This window comes from Panthera uncia (genome assembly GCF_023721935.1).
Source record: "Panthera uncia isolate 11264 chromosome D3 unlocalized genomic scaffold, Puncia_PCG_1.0 HiC_scaffold_8, whole genome shotgun sequence".
NCBI classification, from domain to species: Eukaryota; Metazoa; Chordata; class Mammalia; order Carnivora; family Felidae; genus Panthera; species Panthera uncia.
The window spans coordinates 43577302-43593416 of record NW_026057586.1 but is presented as its reverse complement, the minus strand read 5'-3'; the positions used below and the strand labels follow the sequence as shown (position 1 = coordinate 43593416).

Genomic DNA, 16115 nt, shown 5'->3' with positions numbered 1-16115 from the left:
TTGAGTAAAACTGCTTTGTAAGACAGAGAACAGAGACAATGACCAAGGTCACCATGTTCAGGTCATCTGTTTTATCACAATTCAAAATTTAAATAGAAATACATGCAGAGCCCTGCCCAATCTTTATGGTGTCAGCTCCAAACTGGAAATATGAAAAGGTTAAGACTAAAATTAGTTCTAAAGAGTCAATGGCAGGGTGTCAAGTGTGACTGGATTCAGTGGAGAGGAAAGCAATGGCCTGTATTTACCACGACTTAGGGACAAACGTGGGAAGCTGTCTGGTATTCACTGGTGTGGAAAAGAACCTGAGACCCTTCACTGTATTCCTAAACCATCTAATTCAACTCCTTAAAATAAGTATAATACTGCTGATAATCTAGACCCCTACTCACTACTGAGATTCTAAAGTATATTCATTTCTTGTAAATTGTTTTTATCTCTTGCTTTGGTTTTTAGATCATCCTGGTCATTTCTGAATCTGTTTCCTTCCTCCCTCCCTCCTTCCCTCCCTCCCTCCTTTCCTTCCTTCCTTCCTTCCTTCCAAAGTTAAGGCCATGCAATCCATTAGAAATCACTGTGCTATGCCAGAACATTGCACAGTCTCAGGTTTTAATAATTACAAAAGGGCAAAAAAAAATCACTCAACTTTTCAAGAATTCTTAGGCAAGCCATCTTTCTAGCCTGAAGACTGAGTACCTTAAGTCCCTTCCACTTGGATAGCACTGATTTTTATCTGAGAATAAAAACTCTTGTGGATGAGGTATTATATAAATTCTGGGTACTATTTTGGTAATTCTAAAAAGATCACAGCCAAGTTCTGAGAGACTGAAAATGACAGACATGCAACCAGAGAGAATGTACGGAAGAAATCCGGTGGGCCACGTACCCATCGGGTCTTCCCTTATGGGGTTCCTTTTTTCTTAGGTGTAGACACTGTTTCACACGATGTGTAACGGGCTGTTGTCAAATCTACAAGTGAACTGCATGTGTTTCTCTTTCTCCGCCTACGTCTGACTAAATCTAGAAGAGCATGTGCCTTTTTTGCCTTTCCTGGAGAGGCAGATCTTGAACTCTGGATAAATCTGAACTATTTTCTATAGTTTGAGGTGTCTCTGTAAAATGAAAAAGCCTGTGTCTCTGGCTGAATTCTTGCTGAGCTTGTATTTATAGACTTCTGATCCTATGCTTTATGGATGGAGATATGCTTTTACAGGAGCTATAAAAACCCACATTCTTCAGTGCGGGAACGCATGAGGGATCTGAGAGGAAAGAGGTCCTGTTGATTCCCTTACATTCCGTCTTCTGTTCTCTCAATGCCCCTGCCTTAGTTCAGGTCCTCTTTATATCCTGCCTGGACCATAGCAAAAGCCTCTCTAACTGGTCTCCCAGTCCCCCAGTACTATTCCTACTTCTTTTCTACAAACTACGCCTGGTTCCTCTTTCAGACATTATTTGAAGTTGCTCCCCCAAGTAAAACTGATGGCTATCACCTATTGCAGTGTTTCCCAAATAAGGGAGAAGTTTCCCGGGTGGGGCGGGGGGTATGCAAGATAATTTTTAATTGGTGCATGAGCACTTTAAAACAATTACCTTTATTAAACAGATAAATTAAAAATTGATTAGAAGTTTAAGTAAATAATAGAAGAGGTATGTGGATCTGGAAAAACCTAGAAGGCATTATTACTCAAATGCCTGTTGTTTGGGTAACCTACAGGATAGAGTTAAAACTCTTTAGCAGAGCAGTCAGTGAACTTGGACGGTTCATGTACCTTTTCTGTCTCAGCTATTCTTGGCTTCAGCAACCACAACTAAATTATTCACCAAAAGCCCCTCCGAACCTAAAAATGTGATGTTTTTGTGTACCTCTATGTTATATGCATATTCATTTCCTGCTGGCTGAAATGTGATTTCCTTTGGCTGAAACTTCTTGACTCAAAATTTTTCATTTGATTAATATCCATCCATCCATCCATCCATCCTTTAAAGCCCATTAAAAATGTTACCTCTGCTACATGGATTTTTCCCTCAATCATGACTGAGAGTTATTCCCATGATCCCTTTTAATTTTATTGCCATGTTTTGGTTACACTAGATTGTGACATCCTTTTCTGCCAACGATGTTTATATTCATTTCATATCCTGCTATTCAACACAGTCCCTGACATCCAGCAGGTATACTAGAAGGTAGCTTTGCACTACTGTCCTGGGCTTGGGTTTTCACCTTATCACCGTGTTCATATTTATATATACTCCTTTTAGAAGAAGCCAGGATTTAGGATGAGGGGTACCTGGGTGGCTCAGTCGGTTAAGCAACCTACTCTTTTTTTTGCTAATTTATTTTTTATTTTTTGAGAGAGAGAGCAAGAGCGAGCGCACACGAGTGGGGGCAGTGCAGAGAGGGAGACACAGAATCCGAAGCAGGCTCTAGGATCAGGGCTGGCAGCACAGAGCACAATGCAGGGCTTAAACCCACAAACTGTGAGATCACGACCTGAGCCAAAGTCTGATGCTTAACGAACTGGGCTACCCAGGCGCCCCAGGGGGACTGACTCTTGATTTCGCTCAGGTCATGATCTCATGGTTCCTGAGATCCAGCCCCGCATCAGGGTCCGAGCTTGGGATGATCTTTCCCTCTCTCTCTTTCCTCCCCTGCTCATGCACTGTTTCTCTCTTCCAAAATAAATAAATAAAACTGAATAAAAAAAGAAGAAACTAGGATTTAGGCTTAAAATATATGTGGACATAAAAGTATACCAGGTTTACATTACAGTGGAATTCTGTGACTTTAATACCAACATTACTACGTCCCTTTCTGAGAATTTCATTTTACTTAAAGCAAATTTTTTGGAAGGAGAGGATTTTTTTAAATTTATACCTAGAAAACAGTAGAAAAGTGTTCTTCTTGCAAAGTAACTTGTAATAATAACTAATATAATGTGGACTATCTCATTTAGTCCTTATAGAAATCTTAACAGAGGATTTTATTATTATCCTCATTTTATGTATACATATGAAACCTGGAAATCCAAGGGGTAAAATCCAAGAATTTCAAAGATAACAGAGCTGTTAGGTGTGGTAGCTGGATATGAACTCAAAGATAAGAGTGGACAGAGATATTTTGAAGACGACAAATAAATTTAAGAGGAGACAAAAAGTAAAAGTTCTAAACTTTAGTAGTTTCTTGCAAGTTATTTTTGAAGCACTTTTCATAAGTTTTTAAATACCAATCAAAAGTTGGTCTTTTAACAGAAATATGCCCTTGGTTTTTATATTTCTGAGATAAAGAAATATATAGGATTAGTAAAGTTATTAGAGGTATGCTAACATCTACTGTCAGGCTGAGATTAAATGAATTTGTTTCATCTTTTCACCCTCTGAAGGTCATATTTAAAACCTCAAAATAGAATGAAATTCTGTAGCTGAAATTCAAAAATGTGTGATTTGTTTTATTCTACCTACCAGACGGTAAATACATTACATTTTTTTATATTCAAGGCAACATTCATTGGTTATTTAAATAAACAAACTAGAAAATGTTCTCATGAGCTTATTTATTCCTTTCATTATAAAAACACTCTAATTATAATTGCACTATACTATTCTTCCTTTGGAACATTCAGTACTGTGCTAAATCGAATAAGATCTGGGGATAAAGAAATCTGTTTGCATTTTATATGTGTTTATAAAATACGCTTGAATTTTTTCTAGGTGCCTTTAACTGTTTTAAATTTATTTTTATCTGTCCAGTTATAGAAAGATATTGAATAAGACTTAATGGGTGTCTTGGAAGAATCTATAAGGTGTATTTGTATGTTATGACTTAGGCCATTTGACAGTTTCATCCCCATGAATTTCCCCACAGGCCTGATCATGTCATCCCCACACCCGTTTTAGTTGTTTTCTGTGACACCTTCACCTCCGTAGACTCCCTTCCTATGTCCAAGTGTAGGGCCTTTCTAGGTGTAAATATTTGGTTCTCCATCTTGTCCACATTTCTCTATCTTACGATCACATTCATTGTCACGCATCCTGTGGTCATTTGGAGAGACATTTCCAAATGTGATTCTTTTGCCCGTTCATGTACTTGCCAAAGCAGTGTGCCTTACACCACCCCTCAGGGATGAGCCCTCTTCCCCTGGAGGCAGAATGGAACCTTGAATGAGGGGTTATGAAGGAAGGTGAGTCCTGGATATGGTGGGATGCCACTGGACGGTGCCTGTCCCAACTATGTGCTTGACCCTTCTTGGCTTGGTAAAGACTTAGTGGAGGAACTAATATCTAGAAAAGGGAAGGGCATTCCAGGCAGAGAGCACAGCATGGGAACATGTACTGACATGGAATTAAAGCTGAGCCTGGAAGCTACAAGTAGAGTCCCTGGCCCTGGCCTGTAAGATGCAGGGGGAGGGGGCTGAGATGAAACTGTGAAGCCAAGTAAGGATTACACCCAGTGGGCCTCCCATGTCTAGCAAAGGAAGGCTTCGGATAGTGGAATGTTTGCCTGGTATAAAGATCATGCTTGCAGCAAAGTAGGGAGTAAACACAAAGAGAATCTAGGTCTAATTTATTGTCTTTCCACATATGACTAGTGCAGATATGTACACACAGTAGGCATTCAATAGTTATTTGCTGAATGAATGGTCCTAAACCAAGCTCAAGATCATTTCAGAATGAGGCATTTTTAGCAAATGCAGACAATCCTCAGATTATGAACTGACTGCATTCTAGAAGTTAATTTGCAAGTCAGTCGTTTGGCACCAAGTTTTCTGTATAAGTACTGAAACATGTTCATTATGGTCCTGAGCTGCTTTTTAGGCTGTGTACTTTTTAGGCTAGGCACTGTTCTGGGAAAAGGAATTCCAAATGAAATTCTGACTGTAGCTCTTTCTACCGTGGCATTTGAAGGGCTGGGTAACTGAATCTAGTGAATAAACTAGATATACTTCCTTACCTCCTGAAGAAAATGCAGTCCCTGTACAAATGATGAATGAACACACACGTAGACACAAACACATAGACACAAACACAAAGCATACACTAAAACACAACTTAGAATAACCAGTATCCTCATTTTCTGAATTTAGTCAGCTCCAGCAGAGTGAAAGGCCCCAGACCTGGGCCCCAACGAATCCCAATCAACTGCACGTCGGGCAGTGCTCAGAGCCTTACACCACTTGCCACAGCACTTGGATTCCTTAAAACAACGAAATCTAGGAGCTGGGCCACACACCAGATGCTTAGGTTATGCATAGATGAACAAGAAATAGTCTTCATCTTGGAGAGAAGGCACGTGTTCACATGGGAGACAGAAGCATTGACAGTTATACCTCAGTGGTCAGGGCGACAATGGAGGAAGGGTCTTGTTAACCCTTCCCGGAGGTATCAAAGAAGGCCTCCCAGAGAAGGGGATGTTTGAGGTGAATCTGAAGGCTAAGTGGGTGTTTCCCTGATGGTTGAGAAAGTAAGGGCTTTGCAGAAGTTACATTATACATAGTCAAAGCTGGGATGCTTTTGAGGAACTGCAAACAGTTCAGCGGGTCTGTAGCCCTGGAAGGAACTGTCATGGGGAAAGAGGGGAGGAGTCAGATTAGGAAAACAGTCTTATCACTGAGGAAAGAACAGTGTTATGGATGGCACGGAGTCCCATGGAATACTGACACTTCAGTGAAAGGCAGAAACAGTCAAGTACTTGTTGAATCACACTGAAGCTAAAATTCTTGCTTTAAAAATGTCTTGCTTGAAAAAAAGTCTGGCTTCGACATCGCTGTTCAAAAGATTCACGGTATCTTGACCCAACAACCGCAGGGATAACTAAGAAATTTCTCATGACCACAAATGCTAACTCAGAAGTAAAATCATCAGGCACTCTTAAATATTCAAAAAGATCTAGTCATAAATATAAATTCCCGCAAACCCCCTGACCAGGTCTCTACATAAATAAACTGGAAAAGTCAGGGCATAGTTTTGTAGATAAAGGAGTTATTGGCACTCTGTTGTTTTGCCTTCCATCTGCTTTTAAACCATGATGAAAGCAAATTAACCTATTACCTGTTTAACAGAAGCGAAAGCATTTGTTCAGAAAGCAGCATGTATTTCAGGAATAGACAGCAATGAATAGTTGTAAAGGGAAGGTAAATACTCTAATCTTGTTTCAAAACTTTTTTTTACAAACTACAACTGCATCTAAAAAAACTGAAGTGGACATATATATATATAATATATATATATATATGACTACAAGGAAGCACAGGACATATGAGTCTTATCAGCACACGACTGAAGGCGACAGATGACAGATGTGTTCCACTCTGTAATGCACAGAGACCTATTCTGATCTTGGAAACACTGAGCTGCAGGACATGGCCAGAGACTGTCTGAGTCTGCCCTCTATTCACACTCGATATCAATATGTATTGCTCTCTTACACTAAAAATTCAAAAGGAGAATTGCAGTAAAACTACAGACATGATCAAAAGCAGCAGCACAGATCATTTTACTTCCAAACTTAAGTATTAACTGTAACAGAACTCTTGGTCAGTAATGAAATAAAAGAATGCCATAATAATTTTGACGGTGGAAATCATATCTGTTATATTCAACAGAGAATTAGCTGCCTCTTTCAGAAGCTCTTAAAACTCCTCAACTAGACAAGTATTTAAATCACTTACATAGTATTTAATTTAGCTCCTCTTCCTACTAATCTCATTTGATGGAACTCTCTAGTCATTGGGTAGGCACTGGATTCTCAACGTTTGTGGGATTCAAAGGGTACAATGTCAGGAAGATGAAAGTGAACTATTATTACATTCATCAGTGCTGATAAATGAAATGAGAATACACTAGAATATTGTTAGTCTATTTATTACTTGTAATCTAGGGGAAAAAAACCTTTTGGAGATAGTGTGACGGATACTGACAATATATACGAATGTCATTTACAAATACAGAATATCAATTGGTAGATCGGTTTTTGGCCCACCAAAGCAATTAAATCTGTTCTGTTGCTGAAGCTACAACTTTAACTCAAAGATAAGCTTGAAAAAATCAAGTGTGTTTTAACGAACTACAAAGCTGTATTCTAAGCAATGTGTGGTCTATGTATGGCTGACAATTAGCATAAAATAAACATCCTTATAAAGAAAGTGAGCCGTCTGTGCACCTCATTAATGAAGTCCCCGATGTCCCCAGGGTGCGGGGCTGCAGATCGGACTGGGTACTGGGGCTCGGCATGGATGGGTCTCTCGTCCAGTCGTCGGATTCCTACAGGCTTAATGGCATCAGGTTCCACGGTATCAGGCTGCTGCAGCTGGCTCAAGTCGTAATCCTGCAAAAGACAAAATCAAAAACCCATGGTAGATGGGCATAAAGATGGAAAATTACAACCTTTGTTTTTAAACACATACCCAGAATGCATAGAAATGAGTGAAATTTAACATAATGGAAAAGTTGCCACCATGAGTTTTTCATGTTATGATTAAATATTTCTTTCACACAGCTCTTTCTTCTGTGCTTTTCATTTCTGCAGTCTGTGCTCCATCTGCTTTCCTATGCTTCTCATCAGTTTCCAATGGAAAACAGCAGTGAGACGAGGCTCCACTATAAAACGAGGAAAAACTGTCTAGAAGATAGAGTTGTACCATAGAAGCAAAGGTACGAACTTAAGGTGGGTGGGGCTCGGGGCTCAGGGCATCCTAACTTACAGCACCTTAGCATGTTAGGTATCTCAAGTTGAAGGAATTCAAAAGCCCAACAGCAAGAGTTGCAAGGTCACTCTAACTCCCCTCATCTTGCCCTTCTTCCTTGAAACAGGTCATAAAACTCCCATGTGAATGGTCCCCTTCCTGTACCAGGAGGAGGGAAGGCATTCTTATCATCAGAGACAGAGAATTTGGGGCTAAGGAATCTGTACAAACAAACCTTGTTAAACTAACCTTAATCTCCCTAGTTACTTCTTCACCATTTACTAGCCCTAGCCCAAACCCTCGGTCTCCTCAATCCTTAGAAATTTATCGTTTCTTTGTCTCAAAGTATAAAAGGTTCCCACTCTGGACACTTCTTTTGGTCTTCACGCTTTGGGAAGCTCCCATGTACATGTAACAGTTTAATAGGATGTGTATGCTTTTCTCCTGTTAATCTTTGTTAGTTTCATTTTCAAACCAAATTGGGGATGGGGATGAAGACTTTTTCCTCTCCTACAATATCTTTAATATTAATTGGGCAAATACCTGGTAGTTTTCAAACCCCTAAATTCTGATGATATAAAATTCTCCAATTTAATGTTGACATTTACAGAGACGGCAGACTTTCTGGGGCTCTTCATAGTTTAGGCTTCATCTTTTGGTCTAAAACCAGCTTAGAACCATTTGTATTATCTCTATAGTGGTTTTGATTTATTCAACACTTGGATACTTACCAGGTACCGGCATTGTTGTAGATACTTTACATGTGCTTGCTCATTTAATGCTCTGATCAGTACTATTTGATGTTAAGTTTTATTATCCCCATTTAAGAGTTGAGATATTGAGTCTCAAACAACCCAAGTAACTAGTCCATGGTCCCAGATCTACTAAGACTCAGAGACAGGTTCTGACTCCAAGCATGTTAGACTTACTTCAAAGTGTAGCTCTTTGACAGTCTTGTAGGACAGTGAGTCAAGTCCAAGCTACAAGGCCAGAGTTAAATAGTGACAAACTAGACAGATAAGTGTGGCGGGCAGGAACGTGAGGAATGATGAAAATAACAAAGCAGACCAAGGGAAGGAAGGTCACTGGCATTCATGTCTGCTATGTGAGTGCCCAGGCACTCACTTTACCAGCCTCTTGAGAATGTGTTCTCACAGATACTTTCTAACAAACCTGTGGAGCATGTTTCATTATCATCTTTTTAGGTGGAGAAACAGATTCAGAGAGCTTGAGTAACTCACCCAGGGTCACACATCTAGTCTGGCGATTAGGATGGGAATCAAAACCAGGCGTGTTCGACTTCACACTGTCAATCCACAAAGTAACTGTCTGCTCCTTGAGGCAGTCACATTCTGACCACCCTCTCCTAAAAATCTCCTTACCGAGAGATTCAGCTACTCTAACCGCTAAAAGCCCCTCCTCTCAGGAGTCTGCAGGGGGCTGCGGGGGGTGAAGCAGGTACACATGGCAAGACAAGCCACCGTGGGATGTCAACTTGGTAAACTGCAAAGTATGAAATGCTCGGAGGAGAAAACTCGCATTAGATTTGAACCCTGAGCAGTCCATGCACTAGGGAGAAAGGACCTTTCTGGGATTACTAACAGCATGAGCAAAGGCATGGGGATGCTGTTTTCTCTTGTCAGGATAGAATACCTCAGATTATCTATACAAAACTTCAGTGAAAACATCTCGATTATGCACAAATGTGCTCCACTTTAAATTTTATAGAATTTATGAGTGATTTATAGACTATCTTGAAGACGTACAACGACAAAACAGATGCAAAGGCCTTTGAAATGCTAAAATGTCATACAAAATAAAAACAGGGATTTATTTAGAGACTTCTGAATGCTTACACACCAAGAAGCATGTTTTTCTGCATGACGTTTAACTGCAGAACTACCAAGCATAAGAGAGCGACAATTCTCGAAGCTTTATATACAAAGGGAAAAACAGGGGCACTTGGGTGGCTCAACTGGTTAAGCCACTGATTTTGGCTCAGGTCATGATCTCACGGTTCATGAGATTGAGGCCTGTGTCAAGCCCTGCCGTCAGCACAGAACTTACTTGGGATTCTCTCTCTCTCTCTCTCTCTCTCTCTGCCCTTCCCCCATTTGCACACGCTCTTTCTCAAGATAAATAAATAAACTTAAAAAAAATAGATTGTAAGTATAATGATCACAGTTAAATATTTTTACACTGAGGGTGTAAAATACTTTATGAGAAGTATGAATTACATGAAATTAAGTAATTGAATCTTATGGGTAAGGACTGTCTTTTACCTGGTGACAAACTCCTTGGTACTCCTCAGTATTTTATAGGACAGTTTTGTACAAGAATATGGAGGAATTTCCTTGGCATAACTGGAGACAAAACGGACATGTTGGCTTTGCTCATGCTACTTCTTACCTGGAAAGAACCTGTGCTCCCTGATTTCTTTCTTTTTTTTTTTTTTTTTTAATTTTTTTTTTAACGTTTATTTATTTTTGAGACAGAGAGAGACAGAGCATGAACAGGGGAGGGTCAGAGAGAGAGGGAGACACAGAATCTGAAACAGGCTCCAGGCTCTGAGCGGTCAGCACAGAGCCCGACGCGGGGCTTGAACTCACATACCTTGAGATCATGACCTGAGCCGAAGTCAGACGCTTAACCGACTGAGCCATCCAGGCGCCCGGTGTGCTCCCTGATTTCTTATACAGCTTCCACTATACCCAAATGTTACAAAGATGAATGCATTTTGACAGGCCAGCAGTGTTGTAAAATTTTTTCTAATAAATTGCCAACATTTAGACATAGGGATAGTTCACCTGAAAATGGAACGATCTGGCAAAACAGAGGTTAAATTCTGATGTCATTTGTTAAAGCTGATTGCAGCTGTCTCCTCTGGACAAGGACAGCATCTCTGCCTGGACTGCTTCCTTTATTAGGGATACATATAACAGCATATTGATTGACAAGTTTTTATCTTTCTTTTGATAGCTTTTTTCTACCATCTTAAGAACCAGAGAGCAGGAACAGTCTTAAAAGGTCTGTGGTCCTGTTCGGTCCTTCTCACCATCAAAATGGCAAACCCATAGGAAATGCTCATTAAAAAATGTGTTGAGTGGGGCGCCTGGGTGGTTCAGTCGGTTAAGCGGCCGACTTCGGCTCAGGTCATGATCTCACGGTTCATGGCTTCGAGCCCCGCATCGGGCTCTGTGCTGACAGCTCAGAGCCTGGAGCCTGTTTCAGATTCTGTGTCTCCCTCTCTCTGACCCTCCCCCGTTCATGCTCTGTCTCTCTCTGCCTCAAAAATAAACGTTAAAAAAAATGTGTTGAATAAGGTCTCAGTGATGATCTTCATGCCAGATGTTCAAAGGAGCAACTGATTCAAGAAACGTGCCTTGGATCACATCACACTCCATGGCAGTAATTCACAATGGGGAGGGAGGGAAAGACCCCCATCCCATCAATGAGATTCACTGCCCTGATGAGTCCTCTGTAATGATGGAAACGTGTCATGTTCCTCAGCTATGCTGCTTTCGAAAAAAGGCAGGAAACCACTGATTTACAGGAAGCTAGAAACTGGGTTAAAACGTGTGGCTTAACGTTTCTCTGAGATGGCTTCCCCTGTCTATTACAAATATGGGATATATAAAAAAATCTGATAATAGTAGGAAGTAGGCAGAAGTGTCTTCAGGTCACAGGGACGGGTTTTTCTGTCCACATCCATCTGTGTTATATGGCAGAGGTCCTGATCTGAGCGTCCAATTTTAAGCCTTTTGATAAGGGGTCACTCTATGCAAACCTCCTAAATTACACATCTTTACAATCCCATAATACTTTACTTAAACACACAAATTACAACATGTAGGATGAGAATTATAAAGAGAATTACAGAGACTGAAAACATGCTGAAGGTCATTGGGTTCATGGTCTTACTTCTGAAGATTATAAAGAAACAATCCAGGAAGAAATCTTTATTTGGTTCCTAAAGCTCTCTAGAGAAAAAGCAGATCTGAAAATTCTCTTACAATTGTCAACCTTTATTTGCAATGTTAACTTCCTAAAGAAATTTAATTTTCAAATGAAAGCCAAGGAAAATCTTGTTTTAACTAATATTTGGAACACGTGTTATTTGGGCAACAACCATTTGTGGTAGGCATGGAATTAACGGTTTTTAGAATATTAACATCGCAAGCAACAAAAATATTTTTTTCCTCATCTATGACTTAAAATGTTATAAGGGTGATACAATTATGGGAGAGTTAGTAAAAAGCTAGCTAGCAGCTAACACCCTGCTTTTGGCTTTTCTTGTTAAAATTCCACTGACTTGCAACGATTTATAATTGGTTCAGTGAAGACACCACGAATCCACCCAAAGGCATTTGGTTATGTTTAAATAAATTAAAATTCTGTCTCGGTATAGATAGAAATTCTGGTACCTAGGTAAAATTTCAAAAAGCTAAAAAAAAAAAATCTAGAAAGCTACATTGCTGGAAAAAATCTGTAGACTCGTGTAATTAAATCTGTTTTAGAGAGTGATGAAAATATTCATTTACTGTTTTGCAAGTATTTAAGGAGAACCTACTGGGTGCCAGATGCCATTTTCAGCTCTGAGTATGTATGAAAGAAGGAAACCAGCCTTCCTCTGGTGCCCTCACTGTCAGGAATGACATGAGGTGCTTTCTCAGTGGAACCTCATATACTCCAATCACAAATCCTTCCAAGTGGGTGTTGTTCCGTCCCACTGATCACCACAGGTCAGAGAGGTTAATCATTTGCCCAAGGTCACGGATGTTAAGCAGTGTGGAAGGATAAAAACAGAGACCACCAGAGCAAGCAAGATTAAAACAAAAAAGCTGCATCTTGTTGCCAAGGGGCCAGTGAAGAAATGTACAGAATAGTCTGCTGAGGGGTAAAACATGAGGGGTTTTATGCGCTAGACGAGCTCAGGGTGGTTCTGCTAACTAGGCGCTGGGATCTAGCACTCTGGTCTGTGCATAGTTGGTTAAAACGTGCCTCACCAACTTTTAGTCAGAACTAGGATTCTTCATTTCCGTCCAACAGATGGGCCTGTGTAGGAGACGGGGAGCCGGAAGGGAGGCACTGAAAGTTCCTGGTCCTGTATCAGCCTCTGCTGGGGACAACGTTGGAGGACCACAACAGCAGCTTCCCTATCTCCCAGGCAAGGGCTGGTACAAGTGGGAAGCTTCCCTTTTATAGCAGCAAAGTAACTTAAAAAATTCCCATATAGATAAGGTAAACATTTTTAATGTTTCAAGACTGAGTGACTGCTAGAAATAAAACTACTAACATGAAAGTAAGTGGACAAAATTCTGAAGGAAAAAAAAAAAGTTATCTGGAAAAAAGCTGACTGTGGCACAGGCAAGGAACTTGAGACAGACCCAAAAAGGAATGGAAGGTGGAAGAGAAGAACTTTATTATCTCACCCCTATAGCTCCTGGCATTAAAATAATTGAATAAAATAGTGATAAGGTGTCAACACATTACCATACAACTGCTGACAAGTAAGTCAAATACCCTTGCAAGCTTTATGTAAATTAGATTAAGACCTGATTTTCTTCCCCTGCGAGATACAGTTATGGTGGTGACTATCTACGCAGGTGAAACGAGGCGGAAAACTAAGTAGAGTCTGGGGATTATTAAAGCCCCCCTCCCTAAAACAAAAGACTTGCTAAAAGCTTTTCTGATTGGAATCATGAACCTAATAGAGATAAAATAACTTGGGGACAGATGAAGGACCTCTATTCTCTGCTTTCATATGCATTGTAATCTCACCAGAAAGCCAGTTTCCACTTCCCACAAGGGATGTAGCCGAGTCCCCATTAAGAGGGAAACGAATGCATCCACGGTTTCTACCTCCGTCGTTTACTGTTCATGCTGCCCTGTCACAGCTTCTTTCAAAACTGTTGTCTTCATGGGGCGCCTGGGTGGCGCAGTCGGTTAAGCGTCCGACTTCAGCCAGGTCACGATCTCGCGGTCCGTGAGCTCGAGCCCCGCGTCAGGCTCTGGGCTGATGGCTCGGAGCCTGGAGCCTGTTTCCGATTCTGTGTCTCCCTCTCTCTCTGCCCCTCCCCCGTTCATGCTCTGTCTCTCTCTGTCCCAAAAATAAATAAAAAACGTAGAAAAAATAAAAATAAAAAAAAAAACTGTTGTCTTCAGAATTTTGAATGAGCCGGTTTCACTCTTTGGCGCAAAATTATGGTTCTGTTGCAGACACTGGCATTGTGGAAATTTTATCACAACTCACTTCCAATTGTAAAATGGGGGAGTATCCTTTTGGGAAAAGGTTGCAAATATAGTTCCACTGGATTTGATTCAACAAATACATTCTGGAGAGTCTGTTGGGTCACAGATGCAGTTATTCATAGAGCTTTTTGTCTACTGTCTTTTAAAAGAATCCCTTCAAAAATGATGACACTTAATAGAATACCTATATAAACAATTATATAAATATGGAAGGTGAAAGTGTAAGCTTCTGGAGAAGTGAGCATGTGACCATGCAGGGCCTGTAGGATTGAGCAGAGTAATCAGGCTTCAGAAAGATGTTTCTCCTCACATCTGAAATTCGTTTTTTATACTAATGTTTGTCATTGCCCACCCTTTCCACACAATGCAGGTACAGCCCTATAAAGATGAAAGCACTTAAAAAAATTTTTTTTTAATGTTTATTTGTTTTTGAGAGGGGGGAGGGGCAGAGAAAGAGGGAGACAAAGAATCTGAAGCAGGCTACAGGCTCTGCGCTGTCTGTACAGAGCCCTATAAGGGGCCTGAACTCACGAACCACGAGATCATGACTTGAGCCAAAGTCGGACGCTTAACCGACTGAGCCACCCAGGCGCCCCAGATGAATGCACTTCTTAACCTGTTCAAGGACATCTGTCTGGGAGACATAGACAGTACTTTCTAAATGTATCTTCAGGCCATATTCCCACCCCAAGCTCCAACTTCTTCTTACGAAAAATACAAATGCCACCATTCAGATAAAATCAAAGTCATTCTGTGTTAGCCTGACCTAGTATTCTATCTTAGAGGAAACCTAAAAATAGGTAATAAAGAAATAACAATATTTGGTTGGGAATATGGCAACAGAGCATCAAAAATCCTTCACTGCTTTAAGTCACATTGTTTTGGAACTTCCTAGAGACATAATCATTAAGACAATGTACATACAAAGGGAACATAGTATGGTGACTGAAAAACATAGATTCTGAAATCAAAATGCCTTGATTCAAATCCTGAATTCACCGTATCTAACTGTGTGACCTTAGGCAGGTTTCATAAATTTCCTATGCTGACCTTCAGAGTATTCAAACTTTGGACAAAACACTAATGAGGGCTCCCTATTTCCTAACCACTAAAGGGGTTGGCAACGCTTTTTTTGTAAGGGCCAGAGAGTAAAAATTTAGGATTTGGGGGCTGTATAATCTCCGTTATACTGTTTCCACCCTGCTGCTGCTACAGTGTAAAAGTAGCCACAGATAACGCATGAACAATGGACACAGTGCATGGTTTGGGTTCTAATACAACTTTATTTATAAAAACAAGAAGTCAGTGGATTTGGCCAGCTGGCACAACTTTGGCAAATACCATTTAGTATCTTAGCGTTGTTTCCCTGGCATAGCATGAACACATAGTTGGCATTCAATATCTTTATCACTGTTATTACTGGGATACTGATAATTTTCTATTCCAATAAAATTAAATGTATTATATTTATGATCAGTCAGGAAGAATGAATATTAAAGTGAATTACATAAATATTTTGTTCATTCCCACAAAGTGACAGGAATAGCAAATAAAAAGCTCATGTGCAAATCACGTGCACATTAAAAATACTTAATGCCCGGTCAGGAATGAATGGGCCTGACCAGTTCAGAATATGCTGCCTGTAGCCTACCAACACGTGTCACCTGTCGGTGTTTTGAAGATAGCTTGCACGAAGGGAATGACAATGTACTCATCCAAGCCCTGGTGAAAGTTTCCTCTTAGGAAATCAATATCAGTCTTTGAATAACTAACTTATACTAGTATTTGCAGGTGGGTCTAAATGGACGAATAACTTGGGAACATAACAGAGTGTGCTTTAGCCAACAATAAAAATGTTGAAAGCGGCCTCCACTGTTACGTCCAGATTCAGCCATCTGTCAGTTTGCTTATACAGCAGAAAGATTTTGTAAAACAGTTATTTCAAAGAATCAAATACACCAGCGTTAAATTATATAATGTCATTCTCTGCTTGGGTCGGAGGGTCTGGCTTGGCTGCTCTTACTGGGGCGCGTTCCTGAGATTGGCAGGAAGTCCATGGAGACCACTGGCTCAAGCAAAGATCCCTTGACTCAGAGAAGTGGCTCCTTTGGTCTCAAGGGGCTTTCTCACACCTGTACTCCAACCTGCTATTTAGGCAGCCAGCCTGGATTTAAAATTTTAGCT

General features: G+C 40.4%; 1 protein-coding gene across 3 annotated transcripts in view; it reads right to left on the bottom strand.

Annotated features, from left to right (window-relative positions):
- CDH2 (cadherin 2) overlaps positions 1–16115 on the bottom strand; it is a 214138-nt gene that overhangs the window by 5026 nt on the left and 192997 nt on the right. For 2 of the 3 annotated variants that reach the window (XM_049620262.1, XM_049620264.1), the window contains one exon: positions 7157–7321. In XM_049620262.1, coding sequence (XP_049476219.1) covers positions 7157–7321 — 165 coding nt within the window. Of the gene's footprint in view, positions 1–7156; positions 7322–16115 lie in introns of those variants that run through there. The other variant, XM_049620263.1, reaches the window with a different exon arrangement.